Source organism: Strix uralensis, chromosome 15 (assembly GCF_047716275.1).
Source record: "Strix uralensis isolate ZFMK-TIS-50842 chromosome 15, bStrUra1, whole genome shotgun sequence".
Lineage (NCBI taxonomy): Eukaryota > Metazoa > Chordata > Aves > Strigiformes > Strigidae > Strix > Strix uralensis.
Window position 1 is genome coordinate 371,112 of NC_133986.1, and position 15,606 is coordinate 386,717.

General features: G+C 46.7%; 1 protein-coding gene across 1 annotated transcript in view; it reads left to right on the forward strand.

Moving 5' to 3' along the window:
• The window catches only part of SWAP70 (switching B cell complex subunit SWAP70), a 44,009-nt gene extending 40,501 nt beyond the window's left edge, over positions 1–3,508 (forward strand). Inside the window, exons 11-12 of the mRNA XM_074884572.1 lie at positions 574–670; positions 1,409–3,508. Coding sequence (XP_074740673.1) covers positions 574–670; positions 1,409–1,518 — 207 coding nt within the window. The 3' untranslated portion in view covers positions 1,519–3,508. The remainder of the gene's footprint in view (positions 1–573; positions 671–1,408) is intronic.
• Positions 3,509–15,606: the final 12,098 nt, after the last annotated feature.

Here is a 15,606-nt window from a genome sequence, read left to right on the forward strand (position 1 = left end):
AACAAACAAAACCAACAAGTCCACAAAGCAAAGGATAGAGTAGGTCACTGCGCTAGCTGAGTCATTCTTTTAGAAATAGTTAAACATTCTGGCCGCCTGTTCAGAATTGACCAAAAGACTGGTTTAGACTGAAGAAGACCTCTGTGTTTTTTGTTTTGTTTTTGCTTGGATGTAACAGCAGTGCTCCTTTTCCTAGCTTATATTTTATGATTTCTGGTAGTGAGAGATACCCAGCTAGCTGGTCTTAGTTTGGAACAGAAAATGCATTTTTCTTTTTGTTTTGAAACTACAGTTTATGCTTTTGGTCTTTACGAAGCGTATCCCTACTTCCACAGCCACAGATTCTTGTGAAGCCTGGTTATTTTTGAATTCTGGTTTGACAGCTTATTTTGTACAGCTAGTGACTGACTAAATTACTTAGCATGGTTAGAAATGGAGTACTCTTGTCCGCACTAAAGGGAGTGCTGGTTGAAGTACTGTGGTTCTGTCTTCAGATTTAAAGGATGGTTTTTTCCTTTGATATAAACAGGGTAAAGTTATTCTTGTTTTTACACGGCCTGTATCTTATTTCAGGAGGTTAAGAAGAAGTTGGAAACGGCAGCTAATAACACCAAGAGCTGGAAAGATAAAGTAGCTCATCATGAGGGATTAATTCGACTCATAGAGCCAGGTAAGATACAACAGAAAAGTTACGCCCTGTGTGTATTCATTGTGTCCCATATACTTAGATCACCCAGTGATTTACTGAAGTTTGCCTCTTCCTGTACCTTATTACTTTCACAGCAGCCTGTAAGTATCACATTTGTGAGAACTGCTGATTGTAACTTTCAAGTCTTTACTGCTACTGGCCCTACTATAACAAAATCAAATCATTGTTATTTGTTTATTCGAAATAAAGCAAAGATCAACCTGAACATTGCATGGTTTGGGTGTTTAATGCAGTTAGCATAAAGGCTAAGTGCCAAAAACATGAACTAAAGATAGCTAAAATATTTTATTTTTGGGCAAAGTTTTTAATTTCTTAGCTTGCTTAATAGCATGCCTGCCCTGAGGAAAGTAGCTTTGTAATGCAGTGCTGAAGAAGATCACTTTCCTTCAGGGACATCTCTAAAGGCAAGAAGAAGGGGAGTTTACTAAGATACAACTATTTGGGGAGGGGGGAAGTTGGGAGATAAGGATGTGAAAGATTGCAGCAGTTGACAACTTGTCACACAAAGCCTTCACTGAGGGCGTCCCCGGCCTTCCTCCCTCCTTGGTCGGGCAGGTCCCCAGGCCACCTTTGAGAGGGTTTCCAGTCAGAGCACTTACCAAATCCTCCTGTGGTGACACTCAGCCTGTCACACCCACGGTGGGTGAGCCAGGGCCCTGTCAGAAATGCCTGCTTCAAGTATCCCACTCTGTCTTCCAGGCTCCAAGAATCCTCACCTAATCACAAACTGGGGCCCGGCCGCCTTCACTGAAGCTGAACTCGAGCAAAGACAAAAGAGCTGGAAAGGGAAAAAAAACACTTCTGAGTAACGACAGTAGCTGACGTACCGTTTGCGCACAGAAGCCCACCTTCGTTCGTTCTGCTTTGCACAGAGCAGCTTCTTGCTTACGAAGAGCTTAGTTTGCTCAGCAGGTTGGGCCTTTCTACAAAGGAAACACTGCTGACCACATAGAAGTGTCTACTCAGAGCTCCATAGTTATAATATGTCGTGTTTGACAGTACTTGCTGTTTTTTCTCATTTCTAGAAATTCTGTTCTTTTATACAAAACTTTTCCACTGAGGATTTGTATTTAAATATAGCTTGTGACAGAGTTGTTTCTATACTAGCCTGTAACAACCTGACAGCATCTAACCAATCTAGCAGCATCACCTTCATTCCAAAAAGGGAAGCAATTGTTTCATTGGTTCAGTTAGTGTATTTTAAACCCAGGATAATTCAGTCCTGGAGGTTCTGTTCAACTCTGAGATAGAGCATTACCTTTCCTTCCACCAAGTCTCCTTTTACTTTTCTCTGTCCATCTGTTGCTCTGTGCTTAGTGCTCAGAAACATTCTTCCTTCACGAGGGTAGACTGGCATCGCTGCGTACCTGCTGGCTGGTCTGATTTTGTGACCTGTTTTCCTCTGTTTGCAGGAATCCAAACAAAAGAACTGGAAATAGGCACGTACAAAATGCTGCTGTAAAACATTTGGAAAAAGTAGTCATGCGAGATTGTTCTTGTACTGTCTCATAGTTGAGAAGGCTAAAAAAACCCCTTGAGAATTTTGTTCGTAGTTTAAAAGATGCACAGTTTTGACTTACAGATTTCTGGAGCAGATGAATGAAAGATGATAGCACATACAGGCCAAATACCATTTGCATCAAGGCAATGTTTGTGCAAGAAATCTGATTATAACATACCACCATCTTAGATGCAGCATTTCTGTCTTATTCTTAACTGGAGGTAAAATTAAAAAAAATGCAAGAGGAAAACTAAATGTGACATTTTTATTTTAGATAAAAATGATAAATGTGTAGCAATAGCGCTTTAGAAAAAAATAATTCTCACCAGTAAAACAATTTCAGGCGTTTCTAGTAACAAGGCTTCCCAAAGAGCCTACTGCTCTGCCTCAAAATTCTCTCCAGGGACAAAGCCAGTTCTTTCTGTTTCTGTAGGGAAAAGGAGTAAGTCTGGGATTTTGCTTTGTAGATCTCCCACACCAGCCAAGAAGCCAGTCTACTGCTAAGTAAAATAGTATTCTTGCTGAATTGTACAGATGTTTTGAGAAGTGAGTCCCCTCTCCTGAAAAGCAGGTGCCCATACGTGTGGCTTGTTAGTCAGCTTTGACCTTTGTACCTACACGGAACATGGGCATCCATCTCTTAGCACCTGCTTTTTAGGTCAGCTAAACGTTAAATTATTTTTAGTAAGTAAGAAATTATTTTTTCAGCTGGATAACCAGTGCATTTGTAGACAGCGTTGTACTTGGCTCTCAGAAGAGCAGAAGCTGTACAGGAGTGATCTTCAGATTTGGAAGTCAATAGCATTTTAGTTGCCTGTTAACTAAGAGTCACTCAGATACTGAATCTTCTCAGACATTTATTCTCTGGTTATATTTTCATACTAATTGAAATCTTTAATGGTTCAGTAAATGGAATGCTGATCAGAAGGCAGGAAAACCCAGGATCTTCCTTTTTGTATTTACTGTACAGAAAAGCAGTAGTTCCTTAAGCTTGCTAACAAGGCATTTTTTGAATTGATTATGTTTACAGAAGAAATGTGAAAAAAACGGTAATAGAAATACTAATGTATACATTGTTAAACTTTGCTAAAGGAGATGGAACAGTATTTATAACTACCAAACATTTATCTTTTATGTGGAGAGCAGAAGGTGTACTGGGGCTAAACTTGCTTAATTTTTCTAACAGTTTTTATTTTGGACAAATGGTTTTTTTAAGAACACCAAATGATGCATGTTTTCATATTTTTTACTGTTCTTTAGAATTGGCTGTTTAATAAAGTAATACCAAGTTATTTGCATTTCTGAACTGATTAATGTCTTTTTGCATGGATTTCTTTTGGGTTATTCAGAATCCAGTAACTGTTGTGTGGAAGTATTACCGTGATGGAAGGAATATACACTTAATGGTCTGATCAGTGGGCTTCAGGTTAAAGCCGTAATAACGGCAGTGGTCATGCAGATAATAAAATGTAATTCGTCTTACCACCACCCCTTCTCTCGCAGTTCACATTCAGTACACCTTGGTACAGGATAGGGATGCTGAGCTCTCACAGGCAGCGTTGCTCAATGACAGTATTTTGGGGGTGCAGTTCAGCTGTTTTCTGAAACACAAAGCAGGCCAGGGGGGGAAGTGAATTGATCAAACAGTAGCATCTCTTGTACCCCATCACCGCCTGGAGGGCAGCCTGGGGCAGAGGCAGCCCTGCTCCTCCCCTCAAGCAAAGGGCTGCAGCAGGAGGGTGCCTTGGCCCAGGGACGGCACACAGCCCTTCGTTAAAATGTCATCCGCATACCTCTGCCTTGAATATTTTTTAGTCAGTATTAGAAGAGGAAATGAGACCAGTCTCCTTTTAGCTTTGTTGTCCCTGCTTGCTCTGACCAATTAGGAAAGCTTTGTGTGGAGTTTAAAAATTAACTAACTGCATTTTGAGCAAAAATACCATGTCAGACTAAGTCCATTAAAGCTACACTAAACACAACATTCAAAGAGAGAGTAGAGTTGTGAGTCAGAGTCACCACATCTCATGACACAGTGCAGGCTGGAAAACTGCACTCCTGGTGTGGTATCATTTCTGGTGAGCCCAGAGATTACAGCACTCCTCTCCCAGGAGCAGTGAGACTGCTAATGGTGAGGATATCTGCAATGGAAGGCGATGCTATGGCTGTCCCTGTTCCACCCTGAGAGGCCTTGCAACATCCTCGTCCCTCACACACACACTGGGCTTGGCTTACCAGTGCCGAGGCCTGTGCAACCCCTGCGGCTGTTGTTCTTCAGGAAGATGCCCTGGAGCCCATAGTCCGCTTGTTTCCTCAGCTAGATTCAGGTTTAGCTCCTGCTGCTGGTGGAACAATCCTACAAACCAATAGCACAGTACCATGCTTTTTTCTCCTCAGACAGGCAGAACTTTTTTTTTTTTTTTCCCTGTGACCATTTTATAGAGCTGATTTATGAGACGCTTGCATTCTCATTCACACATTCCCGAACTGTAACAGGCAGGTTTCCAGCAACTCGTATTACTTCTGTTTAACCTTCCTGCATGAACAGCCACAAACCCAAAGCGTATCTGGGAAAGGAACAGCGTGTTGTTAGGACAGGCTCTGTATCCTGGAATGGGGGGACCCAACCCCAAGAGAAGCAGCTCTTCAGTCACACAGGCCTTCTGGAACAGTAGCTGCGGCATCCAGTCCAGGAAAAGTGAACTGAAAATTATTACTGCTCTGTTTTTTATCTCGCATATGTGAAGCAGCTGTAAAGTAAACAATTTCTGAGCAAACTGGTGCGTGGCCAGGAAAGGGGATATCCATAAATTCTGTCAGCTGCTTCACAGAGAGAGGTAGTTGTTGGTTCATAAAGTAAATGGCGCAGACAGGAGGAGTTGGTTGTAACGCGCCGTATGTTCTCGTCTCGAACCGAGTGAAAATCCCCCCCAGCCAAGCAACATTTTAGTTCCCCCGCCCATCAGTTCGGGGCTTTCCAAGCCCTCCGGGGCGGTGCCGGTGATTCCACAACTGCCTCTCTCCATGGTTTTTCTGGGTTTTCCGCGCAGGGCAGGAGCCCGCGGGCGCCACGCACCATCCCTGGGCTCCGGGCGCCCCCTGGCGGTGGCCCCGCCCCGCCACGAACCGGCCGCCAGTCACGCCCCCTCGCCGGCCCGGAATCGCGTCCCGAGGCGGCAACACCGCCCTTCATCTCGGCGGCCCGCCCGCAGCTGCCGCGGCCGTTCCCAAGGCAGGGGGAAGCCGCGAGGCGCCCCGGGGCTCCCGCCGTACCCATCCCCTCACCACAGCTGCCGCCCTTCAGCTCGGGAGACGATTCGGTTCTTCGGTCCTCTCAGCTCAGTGCATCTGATCCCAGAGACGTCCCGTGAGCCTCGGAAAAAGGATTTTACGAGTGTTACCACTGGCCCGCGATAAATTTATGCTCAGAGCCTTGAAGCTAATTCAGGCATATTTTCCAAAAAACCCCACTGCGCCACAGAAGGAAAACAGTGTTTTCCGAGGTGCTCTGGGTACATGCCTCATTCATCCTTCACCCCATCCCGTTCTCCCTCATCCTACCGAACAGTGCTCAGTGACTGGCAGGATAAAAAAGCCCCGAGGCTGCAGGAGTGGGGCCGACAGAAGTACGTGCAACTTGTCAGCTCACACCTATCCCTGTTTTGGGAGCAGTACCCAGACCCATCCCAAATTACAAGGGCGGGGCGGGGGGGGGAGCGGGAAGAAGGAAAAAAAAAATAAAAGAGACCAGCCTGTGTTTTGAAACACTTTGGGGCTCCCCACGTGGCAGGGCCATACAGACATCGTGTCTTGAGGACTCCTGCTACTGCTAATGTGGCCGTGAGTTCCAAAGTAAAACAAACAGAAAGTTTGTAACACTGCATGAATTTACAGACTATTGTGACTTTCATACAGTGAGTCTCACTGTGAACTTCAACTACTTGGAAATGCCAAGGAAGCGAAAGTGCAGAAAAGCACTGTTTATATTATAAACTGGCTTTCTGGATATGTCAAAAGTTCACATCCTTCAAAAAATGGAAAGCCCATTGTGGTTGTTTTAACACTTAAGATGAAAAAAAATTTGGAAAAAGGTAGCTGCTTCTCACCTCCAAAACAAATTTAGATTGGAACGGTATGATGCAAAACAAAAGATAAAAACATCCTGAAGAACCTTGAGAGAGAGGTTTAATGAGGCAGTTTTTAACACCTACAAGCACAACCACAGCAAAAGTGCTTGATGAGAGCCCTCTCTCCCTTCTTTCTGATATTTTAGCCTAAATGACAGAGGTAATGTAAAAGGATATGAGCAGCTGGCCAGAGGAAAGCCCATGGCAGACTGCACAGAATGTTGATAAATAGAAAAAAAAAAAATAAAATCACAAACCCAAGAACACTTGCACTCACTTTTCCCTATCGGTCATTATTTTTAATTCCTTAATAAATAAAACAAGCACAAAAAACCCCAACCCTTTCTACCTTAGCATGCTCATTGCTCACATTGCTCTTCCGCCTATCAAAGGAGCTTGCTCTAGCACCAGCTTTATATGCTGTCATTAATATCACTGCTAATTAATAGAGCTACTGGCCACGGCTACAGCACACAAACAGCTTTTACAGGATCTGGGCCTAATAATGTCTTCATGCAAATGCTTACCTGCCATTATTCCTGTTGTCGCCCCTCTTCACTGTTGCACAGTGATCTGCTCAGGCAACGCAGGTTTCACCACAGGGAACCTACCAGGCTGTTTGTGAGTATGTTTGAGCACGATTCACGCAGGTCTGTGTCGGCCGCTCTCGCCCAGAGTTGCACAGGACGCCTGTGTCCCTTCACCTAACTTGGCCATCAAGTCTAACTTGAACATGTTCGTATCTCATATGGGATTAAAAATTCAAGCACTGACATGAGACAGTTTCAACAGCAGCCTGGGCTTCCCTCAGTGTTGACGTTTATTAGTTGTTCCACTGTGTACCAGAGCATGGGGTTTTCTCTTTCCACTCCAGAGAAGCTTGTGCAGCTCAGCCCTGACACAGTGTGCAAGTGCTGGGGAAGCCCAGGTCCTCTGAGGCATTGGTTCCTTGGTCCCGACTAAAAAGGGAAAAAACAACCTATTTTAGGTCAGAATCTGCTTAGACACCTTTAGAAAGTCCCTCCCATGGCAGAGCTGGGACTGAAATTTTGCATTTGGAGAAGCCTAAGGTGGTGTTTTCCCAGCCGTTTCCTTTGCCAGTGATGCATTGGGCCATTTTGCGCTTTCCAAACTGTGAAGTTGGCCAGCACATCATCCTGCAAGGGATGAGCATGCCTCATTTCACAGCCGGGCTTTTACCCCTGCCAGAAAGATTGCATTGGCTCTGGGCTGCTTTTCTCCCAGAGAGAAGGTGGGAAATGATGGGGGTAGGGAGTACAGCCTGCTCACACACAGGTACCGCCCAAAAGGCTGAGTGGTGTGGCAGGGCCCAGGCACTCAGTGTGGGGCTACTCCCTGTGGGGATGGAGGTGGCATCTTCTCCGTTTGCTGTTTTGCTTTGGCATAGCCACTGCCTGCCTGGGCCCTTGCCTGATGCCCAAGGGGGTCGCTGCTGGGCCATGGAGCATCCTGGGGTTGGCCAGAAACAACCATCACCCCAAGCCTGGTCTTGCAGCATAGCCGTCTGTGGCCCCGCTTTGCAAAAGAAACTTGCCCACCCATGCTCCCACACGCTCCCTTCACTGTCACCATTACAGATGGCAAGAGCCAAACCCACAACTGCTCTCAGGCCATCTCCGGCCAGCAAAGCTTCCTCACTGGCAGGAGAAAGTCCAGAGCATATATTCCTTGAAATCCTATTTCCAAGGGCTGGGCTGCCAAGGGCTGGGCGCAGGTATGGGGTGCGGTACGAGAACCAGCTTGGCAGAACAGCTCACCAAAGGAAAAGGCAAAAAGAAAACCACACTGGGTGCCAAATGCCCTCACCGGCCCAGGCTGCTCCCCGGCATTTCTGCCGTCTCTGCAGAGTGCGGACCAGTCCCGCATGCCTTCGAGGACAGCTCTGCCTCTGCTTCCCCTCCTCACCCTACTCTGACCAGTTGCTCCTACTGGTGTCCCTGCCACCCAGCTGACAGTTAGCAGGCATTTACCACCCAGCGAACCAGACGTGCTCTGTTGCTGCAGACTGGCACGTGGCTATTTTAGCAGAAAGCTCCCGGGCCAGCGCTGGGCACAGGGCAGCGTGCACCGAGCCTGCACCACCTCCAGGCGAGCGGTGCTGAGCGACCGCTCGCTGCTCTTCCCCTTTTCCGTCCTTTTCTCCTTTTTATCTCGCCCCTCCTGATCAGCCCCGACTCCCTTTGTGCAGAAGCAGGGCGAGAAGACTGACGTGATTTTTCCAAAGCCCCCGGCTAGTTCTGGGACCCGCAGCACAGGACTCTGCCAGCTCCTGCCCCGGCAGGCCGGCCAGGCAGCAGCAGCTGCTCCCCCAGAGACGGGGAGAACAATAAGAAATACCAGATCTGCCGCAGGAATGCGTGAGATACCGTGGCGGGGGGCTCTGGTGAGCCTGGGCAGGATTTGCTCACGGCTTGGACCTAGACCAGAGGTTGCCACTCGAGCAGCCCCGTCGTCGGGCCGGGGTGACTCGGGGGCTGCTCAGCGGGGCCCCGCCGCGGCCCCGGACGCCAGATGGCAGCCGGACACCGCCGCACGGCCCTCCGGAACGGCGCACGGGAGCGAAGCGGCTCCTCCGCAGGCCTGTAATTAATCACATCTGCGGATCCTGTTTGGAAAGGCAGATTCACCCAGATGCGGTACGACACGGGTTTTTTACAGCTGAGTTGGTAGCATGCTTGGAGCTGCGTCACTTGTGTACGTGCAGCAGCACACTGCTACTGCAGGAGGAGAAACCCACTCTGCCTCGGCAAGGAAAGCACACGTAATGCCAAACCAAAACCTTTTCTTAGGGTCTGGATGACTTATCTCGCCAAAGAAAAGCAAAAAGAGCGAGGACCCAGCAGATTACGAACAACAAGGCTGTCAGCATACCGAGCCATCACAGCTCGGTGGGCTTCTGCCTAAAGGCAAAGGCTGAGCAGCAGCGATGCCGCTCACCCCCTCCTGTGCTCTGGGCACGCTGGTTACCAGATGACTGAAACCAGGGTCTGCACCCACAGCTGCAAAAGCCTGATGCTAATGTGAGCGTCACACAGTTAACTCTGTTGGGTAACATTTTCCCTCAAAGACTCATGAACTGTAATCCAATTTTGAAATGTAGGGGAGGCTAAATTGGATAACATTAGCTCAACTCCTCATGTCATAAACTCTTTGAGAAGTGGGACTGGAGGGTTTTTTCCTCCAGAAACCTTTTGTTGGCTCACAAAATCCTTGTTTTTTTCTTAACTCGGATACCAAAAGGGGGAGTTCTCAACTTCCAAAAATAAAGACACCATGATGCCTGCAGGGTATTTGTTTCTCCACAGGAACGTGAACCTGGTGGTTTAGTTTAAGAAGACTAAGCTAACTCTCACATTTTCTACATTCCTCCTTTTCCTGATACATCAAGATCGACAGGTTTGAACTGTTGTTTTAATGAAAACCTACTACTCCTGAGAGGGTTTCCTGTTTTAGAAAGATGATATTTCAGAGCTACAAAATTCCAAAAATTTGACTTGCTATCACCTTCGTCAGGTCCCTTAACCTCCTTATGCCTCAATTGCCCATTGATGAAATGTGAGTGATAGTTATCCATAAAAAAAGCACACAGTCTAATAAACATTTGCAAAATACTCAGCTGTCCCTAAAAGACAGCTCTCTAAGTGATACCACGATAAACTGAAATTGTGCCCACGAGGTGTAAATCGGAGATTGCTACCTGAGGGCTTGGAAAGGGCCACGTGTACCAGGGCAATGCCTGCATGACCAGAGCCCCCTGGCACCATCCCCTGCCAATGCCTCGTAGGGGCACCTCCAGCTCGTCCACCTTCACGCATGATCCCTGGCAGCCAGAAAACCTTCTTGGAGCTCTTGGGTAAAAACCACAAATTGAAGCAGCCTTTAGCTCTCTAATTAACTGGAGTTAAATCACCATGTAGCTACCCTCAAAGTGTCAGGAAACTTAAGCCAGTAGTCATAAAGTCATGCTGTGCTCCAGACAAGCCCTCTTTCATCATCTCTAATTCAGGCTGTTGAATCAATCCCAGGTAGGTTTTCCCCTCCCTTGTGCACAATGGAGCCCCAGAAACATCCTGGGGTAAAACTGAACATGTCTGACCTGGACATTCCATCGCTGGACAGTTTTCAGAGCTTAAGCTCCGTACCTCAGAGCAACAAGTTTTGCAGGTAGGTGCAAATCACTTGTTGAAGGCTCGAGTATTTGTGTTAAGCTTGCAAGGACTCCCTGAATATGTTTTTCATCTTGGAAACTGATCTTCAGCTCCCAGTTTTGTTAATTCTGCAATCCAAAATGTTTTTTTCACTGTTTTTTTTCTTGTCTGCTAAAGGCAATTAGGATTTTCCAACTGTTTTAACAATTTAGAAGCTCTAATATGCAAAAACACTTTCCTGTGTTACAAAAGTTTCTCTGATTTGTAAAATGCATTACAAAGGGGAGAGAGCCAGTCCCTTGTACATTGTTTGGGTTGCTCTCCTAGCAGAAAATGACCGCTGGCAGCTTGCAAGGCATGGAAGAAATATATCTCCCAGATCCTGGAAACACAGTCAAAGCTGCCTTAGCTGGGCAAATCGGCACTGATTTCTCAGCACTAGTCCCTGGAGATGCAGGTCTGCTGACGTCAAGGCTGTCATGATTCCTGGGCTCACAGTCCTTATTTTATCTGCAAGCCCTAGTCCAGCCCACTGAACAGTAAAGCTCTTCAAACGCTTCTGATAGGGACAGCTGGGACATGAGAATGTCGAGTGCTCTTGACACTTCCCTACTCACCTGCTCCAACTGCGTAGCTGAATGTTTTAGGGATCTCTGAAATGTGCACTTTGAGAAGCCAGTTGCTTTCCTGTTTGACTCAGAAATCCTCCTGGAACATTGCTGCTTCCTGTCTGAACTCCTCTTTTAAAGCCAGGTTTTCTTCCTGCTATGCCAAAGAAGCCTACAAAAAAAGGAAAAGACAGCAAAGTTCAAGAAAGCACTTATCTCATATGCAAAAGTGGACAGGTGCAACATGAAGGAATGCACAACGCTCAGGATTACATGCTCATTAGGAAAATGGGAAAGGCACTAATGATTTTCAAAGCTAGGCTCTCACTTGTTATTTCTATCTGGCTATTATTTTTGAGAGACTTGAAGAGTCTCTCTGAGAGAGTTCATCAGGGAATGTTTCCTCCTTCTTACAGAGGAGCATTGCTCTTACCCTTTGTGTTTCAGGTAGATGAAGCATTTCATAAGCTGCTTGCTGACGACTGCTCAAGGGCAGGAGTAATTGGGTTTCTTGGGGGTGGGGAGAGGTTGAGACATATCAGCTTGCTGGAAGAGCTGGAGCAGAGCCAGCAGCCATGATGAACCAGCCCTGCAGTGGTGCGTGCTGGTGGTGGGATGGGATGGGATGGGATATCGCTGCCCCAGAGAACCGCTGGTAAGCGGCTTCGCCTTCTGGCACAGCAGCACATAGCTGCATGTGGGCTCATCTTCTGATTCCCCGTGTTCGGCAATGCAGACATCCCCTGGGGTCCCCAAGTCGCAGGATGAAAAACTCATCCTTCCTTTTGGCCAGGATCCTGAACAGACATGTGCACACACTTAGCGTTGAGCATGTGAGTAGCAACACTGACCTCCATGGAGCAATCCACATGCTCCAGCCTCTGCACATTTGGGAGCGGGGGAGAGAAGGACACTTGGTTCTTCGGTTGCCTGTTTTACATACCACTGGTGGAGATCCCACCCAAGAGAGCACTGTGCAGCAGGATGGTGCTCAACTACATAGCTATTTTTATTTCCATCACTTGTGGCCTTGCTGAGACCTGCTATGAATTATCTGGGATATTACACCCCAGACGAGTCGAAACAACAGGTCTTGCTGTAGACTGTCTGTGCTTAGTGGGATGATTTAGTTATTGCTTTCCCCCCACCCCGTCTTCTTCCTTATTCCCATTAGTGACACGTTGGCTGCAGAGAAAAGTTATTCATGCTCTAGAAATGTAATATTTACTCAAAACAATTTTTATTTGGCTTGGCTTCTTCCCAGTGCCATAAAGTGATAGCCAACCCCAAGTGCTTACATAGACAACATGTGCATCTGAGTCATATTTATGGTCCCAGTTATAAAAAGCACACAATCTTGTTGTTTGGTGCAATAGGATGGGACTGAAGGCATCAGCACGTCTTGAGCATAGGCTGTCTCTGGAATTTGCAGAAATTTGCCATGCTCCAAATTTAGAACTTGTGGGTGGAAGCTCAGGCAGGAGCCAACTTTTTATACCATTACATCACAGGAATTGAGGGCTTTGTGCCAAGGATCCAAGGAAATTAATAAAGAGCAGAGGCTGTCCAGCTGTTTGAATTTAAAGTCACGGCAGAGAGGTAATTATTAATAAAAGTGGCTTTATTCCGAACATAGTAATCTCATTGCTTAAATTGAACATATCCCCTCTCTTTACTGCAGCTTACTATTCTGTTGGAACTTGTAAAGATAATAGTAAGGAATTAACATCTGTAAGAGATAGGCCCAGTGAAGCTGAGATTGTTCTCGATAGAGGACATGCTTCAGCGGTAACTTTCCAGCTAAGTAACGCTCAGTGAGCGCACGTGTTTGCCAGTGGCATCACGGCTCCCCTGGCTGGAGGAGGTGGCTGGAACGTGGTGTGCATTTTTTCAGCTAAAACACACAAGGTCTCAAATGGACAGCGATCAAATCCATATCCAGCTAATTTGAAGAGCAGTTCAATTTGTTTGACCTCCCCGCTCTGGGGCAGCCAGCGTAAGCTCAAATGTCACAGCCTCCCAGGAGCCGATGGTAAAGCATCAGGGCCTGTTACCAAAAGGCATGGGGTGACCTGACTGACCCTCCAGCCTGTTTGGGAGGCACTGTGCATGCCCACAGCCCCGGCAGGGAACAGCCCTATGTGCAGAGCGTGGCTGTGGCTTCGGTAAGGGCAGTGCTGACGCTGGGAGGGGGCCATTGCCTGTGCATGTTCAGGCTGTGCCCTGACAGACTGTGGAGTCCCGGTCTCCTGGATGCTGCTTTCTGCACCTCAAGCACACAGCGCATGCAATAGGCACCTTCCTAGCTCCAACAGTGAACCTGCAGCCCCCAGCAGGATGGGCTCCACAGAGAAAAACAGTGGGGTCTGCACACAGAAAAGAGTTGTGGGATTTAGGTGCTGAGACTCTGCATGCTGAGGGCTGAATACAGGCTTGCCACAAAATATATAGCCAAGAGAATACAGCAGCATCTTTAGAGAAGGGGCTCCCCTGATGCTTAAACCACAGAAATGTTGGTATGCAGCTTCAGAGATTTACAGCTTATACTCTCCTCAGTGGTATGCAAAAGCTATGAATAATTAAAAAGTTAGCTTTGGGTTCTCTAGGAAGTTCCCTATTCCCATTTTACAGATAAACAAACTGCGGTGAGAAGCAACTAAAAGCTTCTTCACTGAAGCAATATTGTCAGCAAACCAAACATTAGAGTTCCCAAAGAGGTGCTTCTACACCCACAGATATCACATCACGCTTGCACACGTATTTCTTGCAGCAGCACATACCAAAGGGCTTTACGCATCCATGCCTCACCGTGAGCCAGCACAGCAAAGACCGGGACCAGCAGCTCCCCGTATTCCCTGCTTTGGTCTAAGCACCCCCACATATACAGCATCCCTTTCTCCAGGGAGAGCAAATAAATAAATAAAATCACTTCAACCACCTGTCCACAGGGTGACAATTTCCACAATGGGAACACGACAGTTACTAGCAGGGAAGAGTAAGGAATAAATAGCAGAAATCAAGTCATTCTCTATTTCTTAAACGTGGCGTTTCCACCTGCAGCACAAGCATGTGTGTGCAGGGGGTGTTACAAGGTTTCAGGCTGCTCTGGATTCAACAGGCTCTATTACTAGATAACCTTCTTGTATTTTACCTAGAAAAATATGATGCCAACCACCCATTCCTGCCAGAGAACCCACTGAGAGATACTGGCCCTGCTCAAGTACAACGCTTCAATGCTATGTATTTTTTCCCCAGCATGTAGCTGATCACGCTGGACTATGTATTTTATTTTTTGTGAATAGCTGTGAACATCTAAAGACTAAAAAAACCTCAGGTTTTCTGAACATCCCATTTATAGTTAAGAGATGCCCCCCTGCGACGCGTGACTCACAGAGGTAAGCTGAGGCGCTGCAGTGGGTGAGGAGAGCCTTCGGCTGCTGCTTCGCTGTGTGATGGGAGATGTCTTTCTGGGAACCTGGAGCTGGACTGGCTCCTGGGCCTGGCTTGTCCACGTGGCTGCATGCCAAAAGCATCTGACACGGCTCTGAAGCATTTCTTCACTTCAACAAAGAATGGCATGAGAGGAGACTTTGAGGAGGGACAATACATGGTTTTACTTGACTGCTAAAAATACCTGCAATATGGGACTTAAAAGGAGGAATGGACTTTAGTAATTGGATACCTTGAAGAAAAATTTAAAAACTATTATCAGGGACAGAAAGCACTGCAAAAACTATCAGCGGATATTTGCCATAGTAAAAAGACAAAAGACTCCTTATTTCTTACTTGAGTGTCCTGAGGTAGGTTCACTTTGAGAAGTGAAGTAGCTGTTTTACCTGCAGTCTCGTGCTGTTACTCCACAGCTTTTCAGTGCCTGCTCCATCTTGCTCTAGAAAGAGTCTGCAAACACATGCCACTGTCCCTTTGACATGTGGATAGAAATTGGAGGAAAAAAGTCAGCCAAATGAGCAGTCTTAAGGACACCATCATGCACCCCAGAAGCTGGGAATGACTACCCGTCAGAGCCAGACAGTGGATACTCGTCCTCAGCCCTTCCTTTCAGATATTGCAGGATAGTGACCTCACTTCCTGGAGCACTGCCCCAGACAAATAATTGTAATAACCAAGTGATTCTATGGAAAGAGAAAAATGGCTTGAAGAAGCTGTAACCCAACAAGTTTGTAATCCATGGCTAATCTTCAACTCTCTTCCTGCTGAAGTCAGCAACAATCTCTCCCACCTCATCTATAGTTATTAGAAATAGAGCAAGCAGTCTAAAATTCAGAGACCTTCCCCATTCTTACAATTGGGCAAGAGTCAGATTTCCGAAATGCTATTTATGCTGCATAGAAAATTCCTTCCCAGAAGTCCCTGTGTCTCCAGCAGACAATCCCTTATTTCACTACTAGTTCTAAATGACGCCAACCATTGTGCCACTTCAGAATCATTCCCTTGGCCATCATCTTCCAACAATGGTAGCAATAAATACATTTGA